General features: G+C 36.7%; 3 protein-coding genes across 8 annotated transcripts in view; 2 read left to right on the top strand and 1 right to left on the bottom strand.

The window, feature by feature from the left end:
- The window catches only part of LOC113049776 (derlin-2), a 35927-nt gene extending 33070 nt beyond the window's left edge, over positions 1-2857 (top strand). Inside the window, exons 6-8 of the mRNA XM_026212403.1 lie at positions 1645-1840; positions 1981-2071; positions 2371-2857. Coding sequence (XP_026068188.1) covers positions 1645-1840; positions 1981-2071; positions 2371-2476 — 393 coding nt within the window. The 3' untranslated portion in view covers positions 2477-2857. The remainder of the gene's footprint in view (positions 1-1644; positions 1841-1980; positions 2072-2370) is intronic.
- LOC113049779 (uncharacterized) lies at positions 2806-9514 on the bottom strand. Of its 3 annotated transcripts, none has more exons than XM_026212406.1 (7): positions 9386-9514; positions 9245-9284; positions 8244-8324; positions 8033-8144; positions 7529-7589; positions 7366-7448; positions 2806-3494 (listed from the first exon to the last, which is right to left on the bottom strand). In XM_026212406.1, the coding sequence occupies exons 4-7, from the start codon at positions 8142-8144 to the stop codon at positions 3289-3291; spliced, it is 462 nt and encodes a 153-aa protein (XP_026068191.1). In that variant the 5' UTR covers positions 8244-8324; positions 9245-9284; positions 9386-9514; the 3' UTR covers positions 2806-3288. The 3 variants fall into 3 exon arrangements, 2 of the variants coding, with proteins under 2 accessions (XP_026068191.1, XP_026068192.1); XR_003276645.1 differs by lacking the exon at positions 2806-3494 and adding an exon at positions 4164-4550 and having other exon boundaries at positions 9386-9509; XM_026212407.1 differs by having other exon boundaries at positions 9245-9514.
- Positions 9515-11803: 2289 nt separating this feature from the next.
- LOC113049772 (rab GTPase-binding effector protein 1-like) overlaps positions 11804-24082 on the top strand; it is a 30301-nt gene continuing 18022 nt past the window's right edge. For 2 of the 4 annotated variants that reach the window (XM_026212397.1, XM_026212395.1), the window contains exons 1-7: positions 11804-11951; positions 14996-15112; positions 15694-15897; positions 16950-17110; positions 17262-17381; positions 17815-17950; positions 23285-23463. In XM_026212397.1, the coding sequence (XP_026068182.1) occupies positions 11906-11951; positions 14996-15112; positions 15694-15897; positions 16950-17110; positions 17262-17381; positions 17815-17950; positions 23285-23463 (963 nt within the window). In that variant the 5' untranslated portion in view covers positions 11804-11905. The remainder of the gene's footprint in view (positions 11952-14995; positions 15113-15693; positions 15898-16949; positions 17111-17261; positions 17382-17814; positions 17951-23284; positions 23464-24082) is intronic. The other 2 variants (XM_026212396.1, XM_026212398.1) reach the window with 2 other exon arrangements.

Genomic DNA, 24082 nt, shown 5'->3' with positions numbered 1-24082 from the left:
GTCCCACAGAAAAACTGCTTTTGCATAAAATGCAAAAAGCTCTCTCTGCTTCGCTATCTACAGGTCTTAACCAAGAGTATGTTGCGGTCCATTCGCTATTAAAAGTGCATCTTCTCTTTTTCGTGGCCATACTGGCCATGACTGCTTAACCTGACCTAACAGCGCGTGTGCTCTCCAAATTGAGATTGACATAAGTTAACATTACTCCTATGGACGTATCTGTGTTTTTATTAGGCAGGGTCAAATTAAAAAGTGGGACAAATGCTCAGTTTGCGTGAGGCGGGACAAAGGGTAAAATTGCTGTACAGTACAACGTACAGGTTTAATTGCATCTTTATTTTAAACGACCCGACCGACCGCAACCCGAATATCATTAAAAATATTTTTGGATGACTCATAACCGTGGGAGACCGCAGGCACCCGCTCATTTTGGATCAACCCGATCAAACCATTCAAAGGCTTGGAGTCTTAGATGTATATCATTTTTATTATAGAATTTTATTGAGCAATGACGCTTTAAATTGATGATAAAGACATTTAAAATGTTACAGAAATATTTCTATTTCAGATAAATGCTGTTCTTCTGAACTCTCTATTCATCAAAGAAACATGAAAAAATTCTACCGAGCTGTTTTCAACATAATAATAATAAATTTTTGAGCAGCAAATCAGTATGTTAGAATTTTTTCTGAAGGATCGTGTGACTGAAGTGATGATGCAAAAAATTCAGCTTTGGTATTACAGGAATAAATTACATAAAAAAATAATTTTGAATCGAAAAGTTATTTTAAATAGTAAAAATATATAAAATGTTACTGTTTTTGCTGTACTTTGGATCACGCTTGGTGAGCAAAAGAGACATTAAACATTAAAGCATTAAAAATCTTACTGCTCAAAATCTTTTGACTTGTATTGTGTGTGTGTGTGTGTGTGTGTGTGTATGCGCACACACACACACAGACCTTACATGAGAATAGCCTGAGCTTCTGACATGGCATTAAAATCTAAACGACTTGCCTATAAAAAGCATAAACAAATAAATAGACAAGTTTCTAATCATTTGAGATATGAAGTTAATTAAAAGAGTACAAAATATTGAAAAAAGTCCAAAAATATAATGTAAGAAAAATGGATTACATAAATAGGGAAGGAAAAAAGTATAAATAAAAGGGCACACTTATAAATAAAAATACAGTATAAAAATAAATACTGATCATACATATAGCATTGAAGGCAATGTTCCAACTCAGGCAGGTTTCTATTAACATATAATTGTGTAATATGCTTTAGATCATCATCCTGTCTATTGAGAAGCTCACAGAATGAAATGATAGTTTTGTGCTACCTTGGGAAGAAAAGAAGAGGAAGATGAGTCACCTCTCACTCTAACCTCAATATGTAGACAAATATACTGTAGAAGCTGATTAATTAATAATGAATGATGTTTGACCTTATACTATATTTAATAAAATCATGTGAGACGTCTTGTAGAAACAACATTTAAAACAGGCAAAAATATCCAATTAGCTAAAAACAAAAAACCCAATAAAACATATAAGCACTTAAAGATTTCAAGATGTATAACATGCATTCCATCTTACATCTGCTCAGATAGCGCTTGTGATTTTCTTAATGTCTGTGCAGATTTTTGGCACGTTTGTGAATCTTGTGTTTTTAGGTCAGGCTTTCACCATCATGCTCGTGTACATCTGGAGCAGGAGGAACCCAAACGTGCGCATGAATTTCTTCGGCCTTCTGAATTTCCAGGCCCCCTTCCTCCCGTGGGTGCTCATGGGATTCTCCCTGCTGCTGGGGAACTCCATCATTGTGGATCTTTTAGGTAAAGGCTTGTGCTGATACTTGCATTGACAATAAATTAGTCCAGTTTGGTTCATTACTATTTGTCATTTGAATTTTATTTGAAATAATAATGAATTCATCTGTTGTTGGTGTTCAATATGTTCTGTCTTTCCATTAAAGGCATCGCAGTGGGACATGTGTACTACTTTTTGGAGGATGTGTTTCCCAACCAACCAGGTGGTAGCAGATGGCTGAGGACTCCCTCCATCCTGTGAGTGCTAATGTCTCATGTCTTGTATACTTGTATATATATATATTTTTTTTTTTTTCAGAAATCAGGATTACATAGCATGCTAAAATGTATTTAAATTAGTTATTTTAAATAGTAGTAATATTTCCACTGTTTTATTTTATATAAATATTTTGTCTATATATAGACTTATTTCAAAACATTAAAAAACTACCAAGCCCAAAGTTTTGCCACACCCTCAGTAACCCATATTTAAATCTTCTAGATAATACTTTAGTCTTTGCTTTGAAGTAAAACGCCCCTTCTTTCTACTTCTCCAGTAAGATGCTGTTTGACACACCAGAGGAAGATGCCGACTACAACCCTCTCCCTGAGGAGCGTCCAGGAGGCTTTGCCTGGGGTGAGGGTCAGAGACTAGGAGGCTAGTCTCAGCCCCCTGTGCCTGCCACTTAATGGACATCTCTGAGAGCAAGAGAAAGAAAATCTTCTTTTTCTCGACTTGTTTCTCTCGTGTACAAAAGAACAGGAGCTCCACCGAGCAAGAGGGAGACTTGTAGTTTGTGTGCACGGAAATCATACGCCTCGAAATGTCTGCAAGACCCCTAACGCTCCTCTGACTGTGGGCATGGGTTTAAAAAAAACAATAACAACTGACGTTTGATATGTTGCTGTTGCTGCCCTGAACAACAGCGAATACAAATCGAGCAGCTGTGAGAGACAAATATCTATTGATAGTCACCATTGTACTTGTTTCTTTTTGTTTTGTTTTCTTTTTTTTTTAAGAATAAATGTATCAGTTTCAGAGTACTGCTTGTTTGTGTGTTGTTTTTCTTTTCCCAAAAAATCTTTTTGATTCACTGGAATAAAAAAAAGGTACAATGTTATATCAGACATGAAATTTGTCAGTGCAAATCATTAAAAGGTTTTCTATGTAATGCATTGGCCTATGAAGATGTTTAACCACTTCCAACTTGCTTAACCACTTCCACGCAAATGTCTCATACAGTAGGTTCCTACAACAGAAAATGACAGATCAAATGACGTTTTTGAAAGATGTATTACGTTTCTAATAATAGGAAGTGAAATATCGGTTTAGATAAGTAAAGGAAAACACCTGCAGTTTATATGCTATTAGAACTTGTTTTTGCTCAAATAATGTACAATAGTAACTTGAAGTAAACTTGATTTCAGGATCCGCCCATGTCCAGCTGAAGGGAATGTATTTGATTTTGAGTCTTTTATCCTATGTCATCATAGTCCTCGCTGTCATAGTTAACAGGGATTTCAACGTCGTCATAATCCTCAGAAACGGTGTCTTGACTCTTAGTCTCGACGGTGGTGTAGTGTGGAGTGAAGATGGGTTGCTGCGGGGCAGGAAGGTTCATCTCATCCTCGACCTCCACATAGTCTGACGCAGGCTCCAAATCCTCATAACCCTGATCCACTGGAAATTCAGATAAGAAATTAAACTGGTTACATTTCTCTTTTTCTGAGCTCTTCTTGGAAAAATCCTATGGAAGTCAATGGCTATGATTGAGTAAATGTCGACAAGTTTTCATTTTTGGGTGATCCTTTTAATACAAATGAAAATGAGACTAAATGTGCAGGATGGACTAGACAGTGTCATTTTTGCCAACTCACAATTTTATGGAGTTTTTGCCTAAGTCTTTTTAGAAAGAGGTTTAAGTAATAGTAGTACATGTACTGCAATTCTGGCCCTCACTGCCTCACTTTCATTCCTTTAAAAATGTAAATACGGCACTAGCCTGACAAGCAGCTGAGTGCAACCCCTGCAAACAAGCCTGCATTGGCCCATTACAGGCCCACTTAGGGCTAGCCTAAGGGCCCCCAGCTGGCTGCCAGCACTGAGACTTTGCTCATTGGCAAACCATTGGTCCTTTAGCTCTCGCCCCGCATGGGAAGCCTTCACTCAGCCCTCCTAGGCCCACACAGGGCCCGCACTATTAATCAACAACAATGCATCTGTTTCACTTGAAATACTTTTCAGCTACTATAACTTAAATCTTTGGGAAAACGGTTATTATTCATCTGAAATGGATGCAGTCAACCCATAACTAATGTCTATATTGTCAAAAATGTACAGTAGTCAAAGGGATTTCAAATCAATGAATTTATTAAATACAAAATAGAAAATGTTCAAACCAGGTTAAAAAAGCTACATATAGTCAAAAATGTAAATACACAAAAGCACAAAAAAATGCAACATTGTAGGATTTCGAAATGTGAAAGTTGATGTGTGCGAAAGTCAAGTTATCTGTTGTATATCAATGTCCAAGCACTGTCCATAGCTGCAGTTGGCTGATAGCAAATGAATAATCCAACCTCTTGTAATCAAAACAGCCACGGCTCTCAAACACCAGACTCTTCCTGACCAGGAACAGTCAAAAATAGTCCAGACTATGGGCACACGTCGAAAGGCTCTTTAAATCCATATTCAAACCGGACCGTGATGTGGTGGCCTCATCAATAAAGAGTCCGTCTAAAATGCATACAAATACACTGTCTTAATTTTCTGGTTGTGTTTGGGTCAATTAGAAAATACGAAAATTTGCACTGTTTACCACACTAGTGTGCTTCAATGTTTAATCAGGATGTTAGCTTAGAAATGCTTTTATTTAAAAAAAAAAAAAAAAAAAACTAAATGCAACTAAATGTTAGTGTTTTGCGATCACTGATCTATAGTTGAAAACATTATATAAATCTGTGGTTGTGATGCAACAGCTGAACCGGTGCTCAAATAAGCAGAGTATGATGTTGATCAAGTCCTAAAAGGTGTGAGGAACTATATCATAAAAATGTGATGAGCTGATAGGAAGCAGCATTGGATTTGTGGCGTTTCAGTACATGGGTGTATACGACCTGGTCAAAACCACTGAAGCATCCAGCTCAAATCATAACTGAGGCTGAAAAGGTGGGTACCGCTCGCACAGACAGCACATGTGAAGCAAGCGATGACACATCTAGGTTGCAAAAACTTGCGAAAGTGTTGGGTGACAACCAGCCTGTCGCAATGCAAATGTCCTGAATAGATATGTCATTTGCCTACGCCTATGAGGACACAAGCCTGCGGGTGGAGTGAGCATGAATCCCAACTATGACCTGCGCTTTAAATGCAGTCAAAAGCACTTTAGACACATAACCATTTCTAGGCTTAAAGGCGAGTCTGCAGTCACCAGGCCTGAATTCAAAACGCAATCTGAAAGTCACCAATTGGCAGCACCTACAGGTCCCCAACTCACTTAACCTAGGCCAGCGTGAGCAGGAGCACTGTCTTGAGAAAAAGCGCTCGAAATCTCGCTGATTATATGAGTTCAAACGGGCGTCCTGTGACGTAGAGTGGAAGGGCAAGTAGGGTTCAGCCTTCTTATAAAATCATATGATCAGGTCATTTCAAATCGATTGGACGATTATCCACGTGATAGCTGTCATAGCAGCCACATACACTTTCATTATGGATGGCATACGACCACTATAAAATCGCTCTTGCAGGAAGGCAAGAATTAATGGTATTGGGCAGTTATATGGGTCTTCACCCCGTGATATGTACCAATTTGTGAAAAAAATCTCCATTTATGTGCGTAAAGATACCTCTTGGAAGGCACCCTACCTTCAGAGATAGTGTTTAACACTGAGGAAGTGCTTCTGTTACTGGCAAGCCGTGCTGAGTGGCCAGACATAAAATCCCTGTTCACACCAAGGACGATAACTATAAAGATAACGATAAAAATATAGTTCTAAAATTTGTTCTCAATATTAAAGAATAGCAAAGTCCACACTCCACACCAAAACTATAACGATAAAGACAAAGAGAACAGCAGCCGCAAGCTCACACTCCTCTGGTGATTTATCAACCCCTACCACTGTTATGTTGTCCGTTCTGATGAAAACGTGATGGTAATCGAGTGCTAGATGTACAGCACGGAGCTCCAGACAGTTTATGTGCCACAACCCTGGCCCATGGCTGCCTTGGCCTCACCGCAGACTCATGTTCACACTGTACAGCAGCAGTCGAGGGATGTGGTCTTCCCGGAGGAGGAGAGTGAACACACACAGGAGGGTTTGCGTGTCCACATTTGGGCAGGAAGTGGCTAATGGCCACAACTGACACAACAAAATGCAACAACGTCCCATAAAAATGTAGAGTGACCAAACCAAAAGGAAATAGAGCAAAACCAGAAAGCTGCTATATGACAAGATTTACAGTAAACACACACACACACAAAAAAAAAATAGAACTACGTTGACCCCCACTGGGCCATCATGGGATTAATGTAGACAATCTGCTAGTTTGGCCTGCCCCCAGAGAACCCAAGGCTGATGGAAAGCCCACACTCGGCCTGTTTAAGTTTGGTGTGGGCTGGCCCTAGTCCACTGTGCCCACAAAAAGCCAGCATGGGCCCCGCAAGGACATGTTTACAGGGACTTGTGCTATCAACATTCTGACCAGATTTCCTGAAGAAACTGACAATTTTAAATAGTGCCGCCAATCAATGAATCACATCCAAAATAAAAGTTTTTGTTTACATAATATATGTGTGTGTAGTGTGTACATTTATTATGAATATATAAATAGACACACATACAGCATATGTGACCCCATGGTTTGTTAGAAATCGATATTTGGCCGAGATACAACTATTTGAAAATCTGGAATCTGAGGGTGTGAAAAAAATCGAAATACTGAGAAAATCCCCTTTATCAAAATGAATTCTTAGCAATGCATATTACCAATCATACATGTAGCTGTGATATATTTATGGTAGAAACTTTACAGAATATCTTCATGGAAAATAAAATACTTAATATCCCACTTACCACATACTTAATGGATCATTTTGACACATACAGTGTTTTAAGACTGGTTTTGTGGTCCAGGGTCACATATATTTAGAAAATATTTAGATGTATATATTTATATTTATAGTTTGAATTTATATTATACATAAATATACTGAATATATAAACATAGCATGTTTTTGCTTAAATATATACATGTATGTGTGTGTATCTATAAATGCAGACACACATATCTTATGTAAACAAAAATATTTTGGATGCGATCAATCATTTGACATCACTAATTTTAAATATTTATAGCTGCTTAAAGATAAATTTGTCACTGTTAAGGAGTAAGCCAGCCATAAATATGGCCTTGAGTTCAAGAAACTATTTTTATTTATGTTCTTTATGAATATTTTTTATTCTAAAAGAAAATGAAGGAAGGGGGTATGTCATTGTGGCACTGTAGAATGAAGTCAATGAGATCTATGAGAATATATAAAAACAAAACTGACCAGATTCCATGGATTTGAACTGGTCTCTGGAAGGTAAAGGTGGTTTCTCTATCTCAAGCTCTTTATGATGAACTTGTTCGTTCCTGTAATGAAAAAAGTAATTAATTGTAAACACATTCTTGTGTAGTAAGCATCTTGTCTTATAAAAGCTTGACAGACTTACTCGTGTTTTACATTTCTGTCACCGTAATGATTTGGTTTTGCTTGTGTACTGTACCTAGCAGCTACAAAAAGAGGAAGCAAACATTGAATGATTGTAATTAAAATGGTAAATAAAATTAATCAAGCAAAAGTGGTATATAACAATCAAACTGCTATTATAATGACTAGTCAAATGTGGCAGAGGTCACAAAGCCTATTTTTCAGTAATTATGATTTTGAGTCCAGTTACGAGAAATGACTCGGTTTTGACAAGGTTTTTTTCTACAACTATATTTCCGTTTCAAACATTTAGTTCAAACCCCTTTTATATTATAATTTTATTTTTTTTTGTGAATTCCTTATTTTTTTAAGTTAAATGAGTGTTAAATGAACTATAATGAACTATTTGGAACTAAACTGAACTAAATGAACTACCATTTCCTAACCAATGACAGTGGAAGTATCATTTATATTTGCTGCGGTAATAAGTGTGATAATTAACTTCTGTTGAACAGATGTATTTTACCTCTTTTACTGATGCAAACGTTGATGATTATGAAAATCATTACTATCATCAGAGATACCAGAATGATGGCCAGCAGTAATAAAGCCCAGAAATACTGATGCGTAAACTCCATCTGTGTAATGAAACATATAGAATATGTTTAGATTCTATGATATATCATTATTAGATCAGGATATTTTGTTCCTCATTATGATAAATAACGCATGCTTACTTGAAACTCCTGCTACTTCTTCTTTTCAGCGCTGTTCAGCCACATGCATGAAGTTTCTTATTTTCCAGTCAGCTGTGTTTCCTGGGTGGAAAGTGTTAATAACATAGTTTTAATATTCTTCCAAAACATGCTTTCAATAAATATTTTGCTATTTTAATATGTTTTGACAAGCAATGCAATGACAGAAAACTAATCCAAATGTGATAGTGAATACAGTTGTTATCATTTGTAATATTTCAGATTTATCGCTATAGCATAAACAATGCCCCTCTAGCTCTATCAAGCACACAACACTCGTCCTCCAAGAGACCAAGCTATATTTACACATGATCAACTGACTTCCTGCATCATTCTTTTATTAGCACTGGCTTATGCGAAGCGAAATAATGCCTCTTAGCTGACCTTCTCCATTTTTTTATTCATTTATTTTAATAGTTTAGTATTTTTTTGAGTTTAGTAATGTACAATATTTTCACAAACAGAATTAGAAAATAGACCATCATTCACCGAATCATTCTCAGTTGGTTAAGTGTAGATTCACACAATCCAAAATGTTAAAATAATGAATAACGTTGTAATGGAATATTGTTTATTGCAATGAAAATATTGAAGATAATTTACTTAATGGATCTCAGATCTTAGATTTACATTTAATCATTTAGCAGACGCTTTTATCCAAAGCGACTTACAAATGAGAACAATAGAAGCAGTCAGGTCAACAAGAGAGCAACAACAGTATACAAGTGCCATGACAAGTCTCAGTTAGTCTAGAACAGATTGGTTTTAATAATATAAAGGAGCTTTTTAGATTGACAAACTTCAATAACCAATATATTATTGAAGTGATGATTTTCGGTATTCTAAATCACACTGGAATTGCTATTTATTTATAATCCACACTTGATTTTAATTTATTACATTTTTTCATAATTAAAAAAAAACTGTTTTGTAACGGCTGTTGATGGGTTTGTGAAAATGAAAATAAGAAAAAACATAATTACCTTTGTCTTCAGTGTAGCTCACATCAGTCTTGTACATGTTCTATAAAAAAATGGCAATTACAGAAGTGTCACTTACAGTACATCTGGGCAATTTTAATGAATGATTAAATTCTTCAGAACTTCTAGCCTCTCTCCACCCACCAGTCCTTCCACATAAGCTGTAAGTCTGTGTGACTCAGTGGTCTGTCAGTCAATTGTACTTCGAATATGTTTTTTAGTGTGCTGTGGGGAATTGAGTTTGAGAGAGAGAGAGAGAGAGAGAGAGAGAGAGAGAGAGAGAGAGAGAGACTGAGGGATGGTATAAAACAGGAACAGAACTTCTGCTATTCTGCTATAAAGAGGTGCTTCTATATGTTTATATTATGTGGCCTCATGGATTTGTTTGTTTATTTATTTGTGGTATAGTGGGTGTGGCCACCACAAGATTTGGTGAAATATTCAAGAGTTTATTTATATATTATGGTCATCATAAGCCTTAGGTCTGTTTGTCAAACGTGTATTATTAGAATCCACCTTCTTATGATGCATACACTTGTTACATCAACTATTTTAATATAGGTTTCTAAGTGCTGTTGTGGGCATGACCTCTGCAGTGAGGTCTTTGTTCTTATTCATTTGTAGAAAAGTTGATTTTTTTATTATTTTTTTAATTAATGACAGTGCTAGACATACATACAAATTGCAGTCCATTACTGATCACAAATATTATCCATATTTTTGGTATCAACATCATGATATGCATTGTTACATAAACACAGGTTTCCAAAACTGGCATTACTGAAAGAACTGCAAGGGTTTTGTGAGCTGATGAAAAGCAAATAACTATAATCAAGTCAGAAAATGGCAAATAAAACAGTTTGTGAAACAATTTAAAGAACATTTCAAAAAGAAAAGAAAAGAAGAAGAATTAGGGTGAATTGAGACATTATGAATAATTTACTTCCAAATGGTAAATAATATGTAATTATGTAATCTATAAATTAGCAACTGTAATCTTTAATTTTAAATGTAATATCATCTAATTAGAAGCATCAATGAGACACATACAATCCAAATAAAATGTAATAGTGAGTCTGGGCACTAAGTTTTAGTGAAAGGTAGTCGAGTGCCCTCTCTAACATGCTTTTTATATAGGAGTTGTGCATTAAGCACTGACACATGAACGGTTGCTGATTACAGTGTTTATTACTACGACAACCGTCCGAGTCCGTTGCGCCCGCTGGTGTTACAGCTCTACGCACTGTGAGTACCTGAACCAGCCATGCCATTAATTATGATTTTATCAGTCTTTTGCATGCCAAATTCAATTTCTGCATAGAAATATTATGCCAAACAGAATCAGAAAATTGTGCTATATGAGCCTACAAAAATTAATTTGTTGGCTATTTTACAACTAATTCATGATGTGTAAAAAAAGAAAAGAAAAAGAGGCTTATAAAAAATTGACATATCATACAAAATTGTGTTGCAGAAAATCCTTTACATGTTAAGGTATTCAGAACAGAGCAACATAAAAAAAAATCTGTAAAAGCAGCTATACAATTATAGGACAAAGTTTTACAAAGCCTATATATGGCATTATGATTTGATTTTAAAATTTTAATTGAACGGCAATATAAAATAAAACGCAAATTATAACCAGGCCTGTTTTAGGCTTTTCCTTATTTTTATATTCTCATAGATCAGAAAGCATTAGTTTTCTTTATTTTATAAAAGCACAACGTTTTGTTGATATTCTGAGTGCACACAAATAAAACAAGCCCATTCACAGTTTAGAATGAGGTATTACTCTTACCTTTATTAGCAAAAATGACTGCATATTAAGCTGTTATATGCTGGCGACATTAAAAAACGAACATTTAACGAACAAAAAGTGCTCCAAACATTTTTCTAAATTGACTTTATTTCCCATTATATAGAAAAAACTGAACTACTGGTATTTCAATAGCTGAAACAGTAGTATAAGCTTTTTGTTGTGCGGAAGGGGAAAAAGAAAGGCTAGGGCCTATATTTGAGGCCCCTGCAGGGCTCTAATTCACTTCATCCAATGCTGTTTTGTTCTCATCTGTGAGTAGGTCTTGATGCATGTATTTAAAGCCATTTAATATGTAGGCTACATGAAAAATGTAGAAACATTGGACACAACTATGGGGCACCATATACGAATTTATGTATTTATTTAATTGTTTATTTATTTATTGTGGTTTATTGTGGTATGGTGCCATGGAAAATTTACTGATTCTCTTTTAAGTTATTTATTTGTTATTATTATTATTATTATTATTATTATTATTATTATTATTATTATTATTATTATTATTATTATTATGTGCATTTATTCTTGTGGTATATTCAGTGAATTATTCAGTAATTGATTTGACATATATCTATCTACTGAATAGGCTAACAAACGAGACACTTATACAAAACAAACAGCATAAATACAAATAAATAAATATAGAAACGCAAACAGAATGTCAAATTCAAGTCTTTCTGTGTTATTTATTAATACTGAAGACAGCTCCGCCCATTCGGTGCGCGCATGCTCAGGTCGTGTTATTTCTACATGACGTTGCACAGTGTCTATTAGTAGCCTATTCTGTTGGGCGCTCCTTGCTTTCCTTCAGAGAGCCGCTTTTCTAAACTCAGCCCCGGGAAACCATGGCCGAGCAGGCCTCGGGACCCACTCGGCCGCCTCAACAAGACGGTAAGCTTCTTTCACCTCAAAGAGATGTTTATCGTGCTGATTTAGCTGTGCTCGTTGAAAGCAAGCGGCCTGTTCGTCCATGGATTAGCGAGCAACGGTCAACCGGCTGACAGATAAACCTCTATTTACATATTTATTAAAACACTCTCATGTGATGCTTTAATGCTTGATATGCTTTGACTGAACCCATCTTGCACGAAGCATTGGATATGCTGGTCTTTAAGTACACTAAAGCGTGTTTATGGTATGGTCAACCTGATGATGTTGCATCCAATGTGATCAGCAGATGACAGCTGCATACTGACAGTGTTTAAGAGTATCAGCACACACAGGGTTTTATTTTAGTCTTTTTATCATGTGATGTTGTTTTGTTTGTAATGTTGTTCAGATGATATGATTTGCATGCTGCAATTTTGTCTTTTGTGTAGTTAGTAAATACACCCCTGGCAATGTATTAAAGAAATAGTTCACCAAAATTAGTTGACCTTCTGGCCACAATATGTAGATGAGTTTGTTTCTTGAACAGTTTTGGGAAAATGTAGCGTTACATCACTTTCTCAGCATTGAATCCTCTGCAGTGAATGGCTGCTCCTGAATAGAGTTTAAACACTTGCCTCTGGACAATATGCATAATTCATAATAACGCTTCAGTCAGTGGAAAAGTCCATCCAACGTTTTCTTCTCACATCCAAATCCATCCTTAATATTTATTTACAACTGTTTTGGACTGTTTTCACTTTTGTAAACCGTTTTTGTTTAATATTATAGATGACTTGTGTTTTAGCTACAAGCAATGATTTAAAAGTTACTTAAAATGTCTTGTAAAATGTAATTTTACATACATGCTTTATAAAGATGACAAACACTCCGTTTTTTTCCCCACTAACTAGACTTTAGTTGTTGTTCTGGAGTTATGATGATTACTTGTGGATTATCATGTTTTTATCAGGTGTTTGGACTCCCTTTCACTGCAGAGGATCCATTGATGAGAAAGTAATGTAATGCTAAATTACTTCAAATCTGTCATTAATGAAGAATCTAATTAATCTTTATTTTTGATGGCCTGATAGTGAGCAAATGTTCTCTGTGTGTGTGTGTATGTGTGAAGTATTCCTTTATTGTTATCAGGTATGACTCAAATAACATTTTATGGAAACCGTTGTTTTCAGTTTTTAAGTCTATGCACGTGCTGCTTCTGTCCAGTTGAGCTACATTTTGGTTGTAGGTTAAGTTCATAACATAGCCATCTGTCATAGAGTCCTGCAACGGTTGGGTACCCACGGATACCTGCATAAAAGTGTCTGAAACGGGTGGATTTTGACATTCCTAAAATTCACGGATGAGGATGCGGGCAGATAATTAACTCCTTGTGGGCTGGTAGTAGCGCGGATGAAAAATATGTGCAATATTTGTATGTCTAAATTACAATTACACATATGCAACAATGATATGAAATTTGACCCATCACGTCACCACCACTGCGACAGTGCGACTTGTTGATGCTTCTCGAGCGCCGCGAGTAAGAGAGACTTTTCCACAGCTGGAAAAGTAAATGCATAGCTTGTGATCGACAGGCTCAGGTTGTATTTTTTATTTTTTTTAATAGGTCTATTTGCGTATAGTTACCAGGTTCCATAGCCTATTTAGTTGCTGATGGTAGACTACTTGAATGGCGCAAAACAAAGCGCACTTTCGTTTCATTAGCACATTAATGACACTGTCGTGATGTTGAGAGAGGTGCGAGATAAAAAAAGAAAGCACTTTAATTGGAAGATTTTAGGACTGTGATTTATAACGGGCCAAATATTAACAGGTCTGGGAGGGTGTGCATTGTATTTTTTATATTATCACGGGTGACGGGTCAGATCTGGTGCTGAACTTTGCGGGTACAGGCGGGCGCGGGTCTCCAAAAATGGACCCATTCAGGACTCCAATCTGTCATCCCTGAAGGCCCTTGGTTTTTTTGGGGTTTACAGTCATCCTTTGCTGCACTTTTTAATGCATGTGCATTTGTAAAAAACTTGTATTTAGACCTAATTAAAGTAAAAACCAGCAATAGAGATGTATGATCTATCATGACATATTCGGAGTTGACTGATGTGTGATTGCACTGGTTTGGACTTGGCCTGTCTGTACTTGTGTACTTTGATGAAATACTGCTTGTCTAGAATGATGTTATGATCTTCAGTTAAGAAAGGGTTTTTTTTTATTTTTTTTCATAGGTTAAATGAATGAACCTGCCAGCTGGCTTAACGTCTATTAATCAAGCTGAAGCTTTATTCTCATCATCTGTGGCTCTGATTCAATCAAGCATCAGTGCTGCTGAAGAATATAGATAGAGAATAACATCATATAGTCCTTTCTATCAATAGATGTGTTCCTGTATATTCATTTTTATTTTATTTATTATTATATTATTATTATTATTATTTTTAAATGTAATTGTAAGGTCTAAAATGTCATCTGGGGGTCATAATAGTAGTTGTCTTTGACATGATATTTTGTAACACTATAAAAGCCTCCGAACCTCAGTAAGAAGTCGAAGTAGTTTATGTAAAGGTCCAAATAGCAAAAGAGGGCTGTGACATGTTTGATTAGTCAATGTGAGTGAGTGAAGTGACTTTTATTTAAATGAGAATCAAATAAAATAAAACTCAAACATGAGAACTGGAGAACTGAAGAGAAAGTAAGCTATTTTTGATAAAAAATGTTTTGGCCTAAACTTGTATATGCTTGGTCATGCATCATTGACCCATATTTTACTTGTGAGTGAGCCAAACTGCCTTTTATGAGGTAGATTTTTGTGACTGCATGATATTGGAAAAAACTTACAATGTGATATTTTGAAAAAATAAATAAATCACCAGATGACTTGAAGGGCTCTATTTGGAAAAAAAAAATGTCAGTGATTGGGGTGAATAAATCCGCATAGAAAATAAACAAATGATGTGACTGTCGTGGATGAGCACATGGCGATATCGAAGCTAAGACGATATATCGTGCAGCCCTGCTGTGTGGCGCTGATTGATGTTTGATTGCTCCAGCAGGGGTTCTGCAGCAGGAGCAGGATCGAGCAGACTTCCTGAAGCTCAAACAACAGCTGGAGATGGAGTTCAATCAGAAGCGCGCCAAGTTTAAGGAACTCTATCTGTCTAAAGAAGGTAATGTATGGTTTGCAGGATTTGCTGATGGACCAGTAAGATACAGAGAAAAAAAAAGATTTGAAAGAAGAAAGAGATTAGTTTGTTTTAGTTTTAGTTCATTAATAAAGAAAATGGCTTGTTTGCTTGCTTGACTTATTTATTTGATTTATTTGTTCTTTAGTTGACATGTGTAGCAGAAGTGTAGTTCATCGCATGCAGTTTTAAAAAGGAAAACAAACTCTTTCAATAAACCTGTAACGCATCGATTACACATTGTGCCTAGATGCACACACAGATACAGTGGACTGAACAAAAAGTCGTCATGGATCTTTATTTCCCAGTGAATCTCTCCTGGGGCAGGATGAAACCACTAAGCCAGATACATTTCAATACTTTTCTAACAGGGTTACCAGGGATCTGAACACTAGGCTCCGTTTATACTGCAATCGGAGTAATTCAGTTATTAGTCAAAGTTAATGAAACGTCATAGTGGACATGCTGTCATAGTGAAGCAAATGCTGGTGGCCTTACAGAACTGAAGCTGTTGGTTCCTTCCTCCACATACACCTTATATAGTTCTTGTCCTGTAAATATCTCAGAGGCGCTGAAGAGGCAGGCTGCTGTACTGGAGAAGGCCCAGGCAGAGCTGAGCAGTGTGCAGAAGCAGCTGGAGGAGGCTAAAGCAGAGATGGAGACCATCAAAGCGGTGGCCACCGTCTCTGAGAGCACAAAACAGGAAGCCATCGACCAGGTCAAGCAGCAGTGGCAGGAGGAGGTGGTGTCACTGCAGGCTATCATGAAAGGTAACAAGATATTGATTATTTTTATGCTAAAACATCTGGTAACCGAAATGCAGAACTGCTTTTTATTTATTGTTCTACTTCTGCGGTTTGATACGGTAACTAAATCATTAATCTCTATTCTGAAGGTGACTGAATTGCTGTATGACAAGACTAATGTTGCTTTGAGTAATAATAAAAAGTCAAACCTTTTTTAAAGCAAACAAATTAAAAAATAGCAATCTTCAATGCCATCACAACACTGCTTTTTAGAGGTAGCCATGGGTTAAATAGCAAAAAATTAAGCTGTTAAGTACTTTCTAAATGGCACCATTTATTGTCATTTTTACAATTTGTTTGTAATGTTGTCTTTGTTTTTTTGTTGTTGTTTTTTTTTTGTCAGTTTTTATTTGTTTCCAGTTAGTAATTTTAGTGCCTCCAAATATTTAGTTGCCAGGACAGAATTTCTATTTGTTGTCTATTGTTTGTCTATTATTAATATTTTATTTAATTTCAGCAGTTTTAAAAGTTTAAGTTTAAGCTTTGTCATTACAGCAATAAAATATATCTTAAAATATATTACAAGACTTATAAAATTGTAATACTATTTCGCAATATTACTGTTTTTAACTGTATTTTTGATCAGATAAATGCAGCCTTGGTGATCATAAGAGTTTGTTTTAAATGATGTACCTGAATACACTTTAAAGAGTTGTTTGGCCATTTATCAGTAAACCAAATACCTAAACATTGGTGAACATACGATAATCAATCTAGATCCAGTTAAATGCACTTTACACACGTTGGTCGCTGAATATATTTTTATATTATCCAATATATTTAATAAATTAACATTCATGGGACACATGATGTGTTGAGACAGAAGTGCAGACCGAAATCTGCAGTGCGTCTTCGAGTCCAGATTTAGCATAAGCCTTGTTAAATCGTAAGCGTCATAAATAAACCCTATTTGGACAAGGAAGGATTAGCAAGATTTCTACATTCAGTGAATGTAAAATGTGTTTCTGAGGCTTCGCGTTTGATGTATAAATCCTTATCTTGACGTGCGTGTTCAGATGCAGAGCGGGAAGTTAAGTTGCAGTTCCAGCAGAAGCTGGAGCAGGAGCGCGCTCAGTGGGCACAGTACCGCGACGGGATGGAGCGAGAGATGGCTGAGCTCCGCCGACGTCTCTCTGAGGGACAGGAGGAGGAGAACTTAGAGAACGAGATGAAGAAGGTCCGATTCGCTTTTTGATTTGACTACTTTTTAGCATTTTACTTCCCTGAACTGTGAAAAAGATAAGAAAGCAATTTTCTCTGAATCGTGACTCAAAGCCAGAGTGTTAGTACTGGGTGTGTTTAGCCACTTGGGGTTTGTATTAATCTAGGCTCAGGAGGACGCAGAGAAGCTACGCTCGGTGGTGATGCCAATGGAGAGTGAGATTGCAGCGCTGAAGGCCAAACTGTCAAGTTCAGAAGATCGAGTAAAGGAACTTGAGGCAGCGAAGGTTAGTCGTGCATCAAAAAATGGAACTGAGAGCCAGACTGTTTTGTTCAGATATATTATTAGATGTGACTCATTTAGTTCCTTACTTGTGGTTATCGTGACCTCTTGAATAGAAAAATTCACACCTGGCCAAGTGATTGAACTGTGAATATGATATGTGTAACATTTCAGGTGTTAGTTATGATTATGACTTTGATAACGTTTTGGCCTTAGGAATGAGTCATAAATCAGCTGAGTCTCATAAAACTTAGAAGTCAATGATCCAGCAGCCATCTCAGTCGTAGAGGAGTCTGCCAGTTTATTTTAAAAACATGAAATGTTCATTTTAAGTCAGCTGTTTGACTTTGAGGTGTAAAGGTTGTCTCTATTTATGGGTGCTTCTACTTGATGGGTGCTAAAACAAAGTTTGAACATTTTTCTTGGTTAATTCCCAGGTGAAGGAGCTCAATCATGTCCTGGAGGCTGAGAAATCATGCCGTACAGACTTGGAGATGTATGTAGCTGTCCTCAACACCCAGAAATCTGTCCTTCAAGAAGACGCAGAGAAACTACGGAAAGAACTACATGAAGGTATGTGAGAAAAAATTTGCAAACATTTCTAGAAGTACTGGTAATATAAGCTAACTACAGGTTCAGGGATATGTTCAGGGTTATTGCCTAGTTATTACTATAAAATGGTGACAATCTACATGGATGCTTGAAAAACAACAAAGTCGACAGCAATATTGCTAAATGTGATTTCTTAAAGATACTGCAATGTGATAAACATGGAGACGACTTTAAACACAAGTAGCTATAATCTGTGGTCATTCCACCTATTCTCCTCACACCACAACTCTGTCTCTCTCCTCTGTCTATACACTCTTCCCCTTAACTCTGCCTGACCCCTCTCTCGCCTTGGCGGCTCATAATTATACGACACTATTCTGTCAACAAGCACCATCCTTCGGATGAAATGTTAAACTGAGGTCCTCACTCTCTGTGGTCTGTAAAAATCCCAGGATGTCTTTCGAAAAGAATAGAGGTGTGACCTCGGCATCCTGGCTAAATTTGCCCATTGGCCTCTGACCATCATGGCCTCTAACAATTCCCATTTCTGCCTATGGCTTCAACACTCTGTCTCCTCTCCACCAGTAAGCTGGTGTGTGGTGGGCGTTCTGGCGCACTATGGCTGCCGTCACATCATCCAGGTGGATGCTGCACACTGGTGGTGGATGAGGAGATACCCCCTGACTATGTAAAACGCTTTGAGTGCCTAGAAAAGCACTATATAAATGTAAGGAATTATTATTATTATTATTATTATTGGGTTGTGATTTATTACAACTTAAGCAACGTCTGCAGATTCCTTACCTTTGAGAGAAAACTGATGCATGATCACTGAAGCAGCTCCAGTTAGCAAGCACTTTTAAAGTGAGAGTGAATTCTGCATTGGACTCGTGACTCCCAACAAATCAGATGAGCGGTGGGCAGAGACTGCTTTAATACATGGAGTGGTGAGTTCTGACAGGCTGGATAAGAGCCAAATAGCGCATTTCAAAATTTAGTTATTTTATCGGCGAATCAATTTAGCAAATTACTGATAATCATAAGAATGCTTAACATCTGCTCCGATAATCGGTCGACCCCTACTATAGACATTGCCCAACCCTGTTCATATGGTATGAATTTGCACTGGCTACCAGTAGCTGCTCCCATAAAATTCAAGACATTAATGTTTGCCTACAGAACCACCACTGGTTTTGCACCCATTTACCTAAATTCATTACTTCAGAGTTATGTGTCCTCTAGAAGCTTCTGTTCTGCAAGTGAACAGCACATTATTGTGCCATTTCAAAGAGGCACAAAATCACTTTCACAGACTTTTTCATTAACTATACACTACTGGTGGAATGACCTGCCCAACTCAATCCGAGCAACTGAGTGCCATCTTCAAGAAACGACTAAAAACACATCTGTTCCATCTTTATTTGACCCTCTATCTCTAGCACTTTTTATTCTATTTTATTTAAATTCTACTTTATCTATATATCTTTTGTTTTTTTAAAACAACAACAACAACAATTATTTTATTTATATATTCTATCCACTTGTTTTCTTTGTAGGTTTATGTGTGTGTGTGTGTGTGTGTGTGTGTGTGTGTGTGTGTGTGTGTATATATATATATATATATATATATATATATATATATATATATATATATATATATACCGTATTTTCCGGACTATGTCGCACTTTTTTTCATAGTTTGGCTGGTCATGGTCTGATAATGTTTTCTCTTGGTTCTAAATAAATGAGACTTATAGTCCAGTGCGACTTATAGTCCGAAAAATACGGTACACTCACCTAAAGGATTATTAGGAACACCTGTTCAATTTCTCATTAATGCAATTATCTAATCAACCAATCACATGCCAGCTGCTTCAATACATTTAGGGTTGTGGTCCTTGTCAAGACAATCTCTTGAACTCCAAACTGAACGTCAGAATGGGAAAGAAAGGTGATTTAAGTAATTTTGAGCGTTGCATGGTTGTTGGTGCCAGACGGGCCCATCTGAGTATTTCACAATCTGCTCAGTTACTGGGATTTTCATGCACAACCATTTCTAGGGTTTACAAAGAAAGGTGTGAAAAGGGAAAAACATCCAGTATGCGGCAGTCCTGTGGGGGGAAATACCTTGTTGATGCTAGAGGTCAGAGGAGAATGGGCCGACTGATTCAAGCTGATAGAAGAGCAACTTTGACTGAAATAACCACTCGTTACAACCGAGGTATGCAGCAAAGCATTTGTGAAGCCACAACACACACAACCTTGAGGCGGATGGGCTACAACAGCAGAAGACCCCACCGTGTACCACTCATCTCCACTACAAATAGGAAAAAGAGGCTACAATTTGCACGAGCTCACCGAAACTGGACAGTTGAAGACTGGAAAAATGTTGCCTGGTCTGATGAGTCTCAGTTTCTGTTGAAACATTCAGATGGTAGAGTCAGAATTTGGCGTAAACAGAATGAGAACATGGATCCATCATGCCTTGTTACCACTGTGCAGGCTGCTGCTGGTGGAGGTGTAATGGTGTGGGGGGTGTTTTCTTGGCACACTTTAGGCCCCTTAGTGTCAGTTGGGCATCGTTTAAATGCCACGACCTACCTGAGCATTGTTTCTGACCATGTTCCATCCCTTTATGACCACCATGTACCAATCCTTCCAGCAGGATAATGCACCATGTCACAAAGCTTGAATCATTTCAAATTGGTTTCTTGAACATGACAATGAGTTCACTGTACTAAAAAGGCCCCCACAGTCACCAGATCTCAACCCAATAGAGCATCTTTGGGATGTGGTGGAACGGGAGCTTTGTGCCCTGGATGTGCATCCCACAAATCTCCATCAATTGCAAGATGCTATCCTATCAATATGGGCCAACATTTCTAAAGAATGCTTTCAGCACCTTGTTGAATCAATGCCACGTAGAATTAAGGCAGTTCTGAAGGCGAAAGGGGTCAAACACAGTATTAGTATGGTGTTCCTAATAATCCTTTAGGTGAGTGTATATACAAACACACGCACAGACACACACACACACACATGTTTGTTTTTGTGAAAAGTGGGGACATTCCATAGGCGTAATGGTTTTTATACTGTACAAACTGTATATTGTATGGCCCTACACCAACCCTACACCTAACCCTAACCCTCACAGGAAACTTTGTGCATTTTTACTTTCTCAAAAAAAAAACTCATTCTGTATAATTTATAAGCATTTTGAAAAATGGGGACATGGGTTATGTCCTCATAAGTCACCCTCTCCTCGTAATACCTGTGTAATACCCATGTCATTATACAGAGTTGTGTCCTGATATGTCACAAAAACAAGAGCACATACACACAATTTTATATATAAATAACTTGCTACGTGTACTGCGTTATGCTAACAGAGACTGCACTTACATGTCAATGCTCTTTTGTTGATTTTGATTACTTCTATTGTCCTCATTTGTACTATAAGTTGCTTTGGATAAAAGCGTCTGCTAAATGAATAAATGTAAATATAATTACGTTAATAAGTACATAGTATGTACATGAGGAACAGGACTGTAAAATAGTGTTACCAATTTACTTATTTAATTGTTTGTTTTTAACTGCACATTAGTGCATACTGTATGTCCAAGCAGGCAGTGGTATAAGATATGTTGATGTATATGATATAGGATAAATGTTGTTATTATTGTTCAATTATTATTATTATTATTATTACTTTTTCTTCTTTTTCTTCTATTTTTTAGGGTTAGTTTGGGTTTAGTAATGTTTGATAATATATAAAAAGTTACTACTTGTGTTCAGCAAGGGTGCATTAAGATGATAAAAAGTGAGAGTAAAGGCATTTAAAATGTTACAAAGTTTTTATTTCAAATAAGTGCTGTTCTTTTGAATTTCCTCCATTTAAAGTATTCTTTAAAGATTTGTTAAATTATACTAAGCAGCATAACCATTTTCAAAATTCTTAATGATAAGAAACATTTCTTGATCACCAAATCGGCAAACTAGAATCATCTCTGAAGGGTAATGTGACGCTGAAGACTGAAGTAATGTGTGCTGGAAATTCAAACTTCCAATAAGAAATTGCATTTTAAAATATATTAAAATAGAAGATCTTTATTTTAAATGTTATTCCTAATATTATTTTAAATAATAATGTAATTTAAAAATAATAAAATATTTCCATTTTCTTCATTCCTTTCTTTTCTTTTCAATTTAGTTATTGACAAGCATTATCGTTTGCACTACACTACACCTTAATGTCATATAAGGAAATGCATACAGGATGTGTTTTGCGTTCAGAAACAGAACATAAGTTCTCAAGGCGTTTCAAGAGTTAAACTATTTTTGACTTGATTCCGTCTTTAAAACTCAGCATTGTTGTTGTCAGTTGCTCACAATAGAGAACAAATGCATCCTGTGTGAACGTTCCAAACATAGAAGCAAACATGTTTTTTTGTTTACTTAAACGGTAATAAACTCAACCCGAATGATTTTTTTTTTTTGTATGGTTAGATGCATTAGATTGTGCGGATGGTGTTTCATCATCATATGTTATAATCAGATGTCAATCGTACATGTGCACCAAAATTATTGTTAACACTTTACAATAAGGTTCCATGTGTCAACTGTATTTAATGTGTTAACTAACATTAAATAAATACTGTTAGTTAATCTTTGTTAACGTTAGTTAACAAAGTTCAGTGTTAGTCTATGTTAGCTCAGGTCTGTTAACTAACATTAAAAGATGCAACTTTTAATTTTAAAGGGTTACTCCACCTCAAAATTAAAATTTTGTCATTACTCACATACCCCCATGTTGTTCAAACCCTGTAAAATCTCTGTTTGTCTTTGGAGCACAGTTTAAGGTATTTTGGATGAAAATCTTGAGGCTTGAGACTGTCCCATAGACTGCTAAGTAAATAACAGTGTCAAGGTCCATAAAAGGTCTAAAAAGTCTTCGTCAGAATACTCCATCTGCCATCAGACATGCAATCTGGGTTATATGATGCTTCGAGAACACTTATTTTGTATGCAAAATAATAATGACTTTATTTAATATTTCCTTTGTCCTTGTGTCACTCCATATCACCATGCTGCGTATGCTTTTCTGTGTCCTCTCTGCCACAAGGATGTTCTGTTTCTATGTGTATTTAGCTTTGAATGGAATGAACATTAAGAATAAGAAATGCTTTAGAAATTTCCGTTACCAAATAATTTTTCACATTCACTTTAACTTGCGAATGTGAGTGACATGCTCATACTGTAGAGCCGTGGTAGGCCAGAGGGCTTTAGATCCCATTTCCTTTACATAGTTGATTTCAGTTGATTGGCGTCCAGTTTGAATTCCAGTTTGTCTTCCAGTGGTTCACCTGCTGGAGTTGGAGCGGCAACAGCACGATCAGCTGAAACACACTTGGCAACGTGCCAACGATCAGTTCCTGGAGTCACAGCGGCTGCTGATGCGAGACATGCAGCGCATTGAGAGCGTGCTGTCCTCCGAGCAGCTGCGGCAGGTGGAGGAGATGAAGAAGAGGGACCAGGTACTTCTGTTGTTTAATGAACTGGAAACATTGAATCAGAATCGAGCAATTCTCAGTTGAGGCTGTTTAGTAGGTAAGATCTGGTTGGTTGTGCTCTGTCCTAACCAGACATGAAGCAGCAAGCTTTCAGTGTCAAGTAGTTTTTTCTTCTGGTTTCACTAAACGCTCAAGCGCTTCATCAAGCACCAAAAAAAACCTCTTTGCCAGTCAAAACGTTGTTTAACACACAGCAATGTGGAGCAGGAGTTTAGACCAAAGCGACTTCACTGTGGTTGAAGCTGCTTAGTATGAGTCGACAGAAACCAATCTTTAAATATTAAATTGTTCAGTATGTATTACCCATATACATTTTACACACAACGTGTAGAGTGTGTCCAAAAGCACTAGATGAATTTCGCACTAGAGGAACTTTTTATAGTTCCTAGAACTATTGGCGGAAGTACCCACTTTTGCCGTGTTAGCACAACAGAAACTAGGAACTTATTTAGTTCTAGGAACTGTGCTTGGCTGAACTAAATTAGCTCCTACTTCAGAGTAAGATCTAAAACAGTTCTATAAATTTACATTTTTAATCATTTAGCTTTAATCCAAAGTGACTTACAAATGAGGACAATGGAAG

The sequence above is a fragment of the Carassius auratus genome, chromosome 30 (assembly GCF_003368295.1).
Source record: "Carassius auratus strain Wakin chromosome 30, ASM336829v1, whole genome shotgun sequence".
NCBI lineage: Eukaryota > Metazoa > Chordata > Actinopteri > Cypriniformes > Cyprinidae > Carassius > Carassius auratus.
This window is presented reverse-complemented; position numbering and strand designations above follow the sequence as displayed.

Coding starts and splice junctions, on each gene's coding strand:
- LOC113049779 (XM_026212407.1), bottom strand. CDS start 8,144: ATGGAGTTTACGCATCAGTATTTCTGGGCTTTATTACTGCTGGCCATC. Junction 7,590..8,032: donor CGTTTGCATCAGTAAAAGAG/GTAAAATACATC, acceptor CTCTTTTTGTAG/CTGCTAGGTACAGTACACAA. Junction 3,495..7,365: donor GTTCAAATCCATGGAATCTG/GTCAGTTTTGTT, acceptor CTGAATTTCCAG/TGGATCAGGGTTATGAGGAT.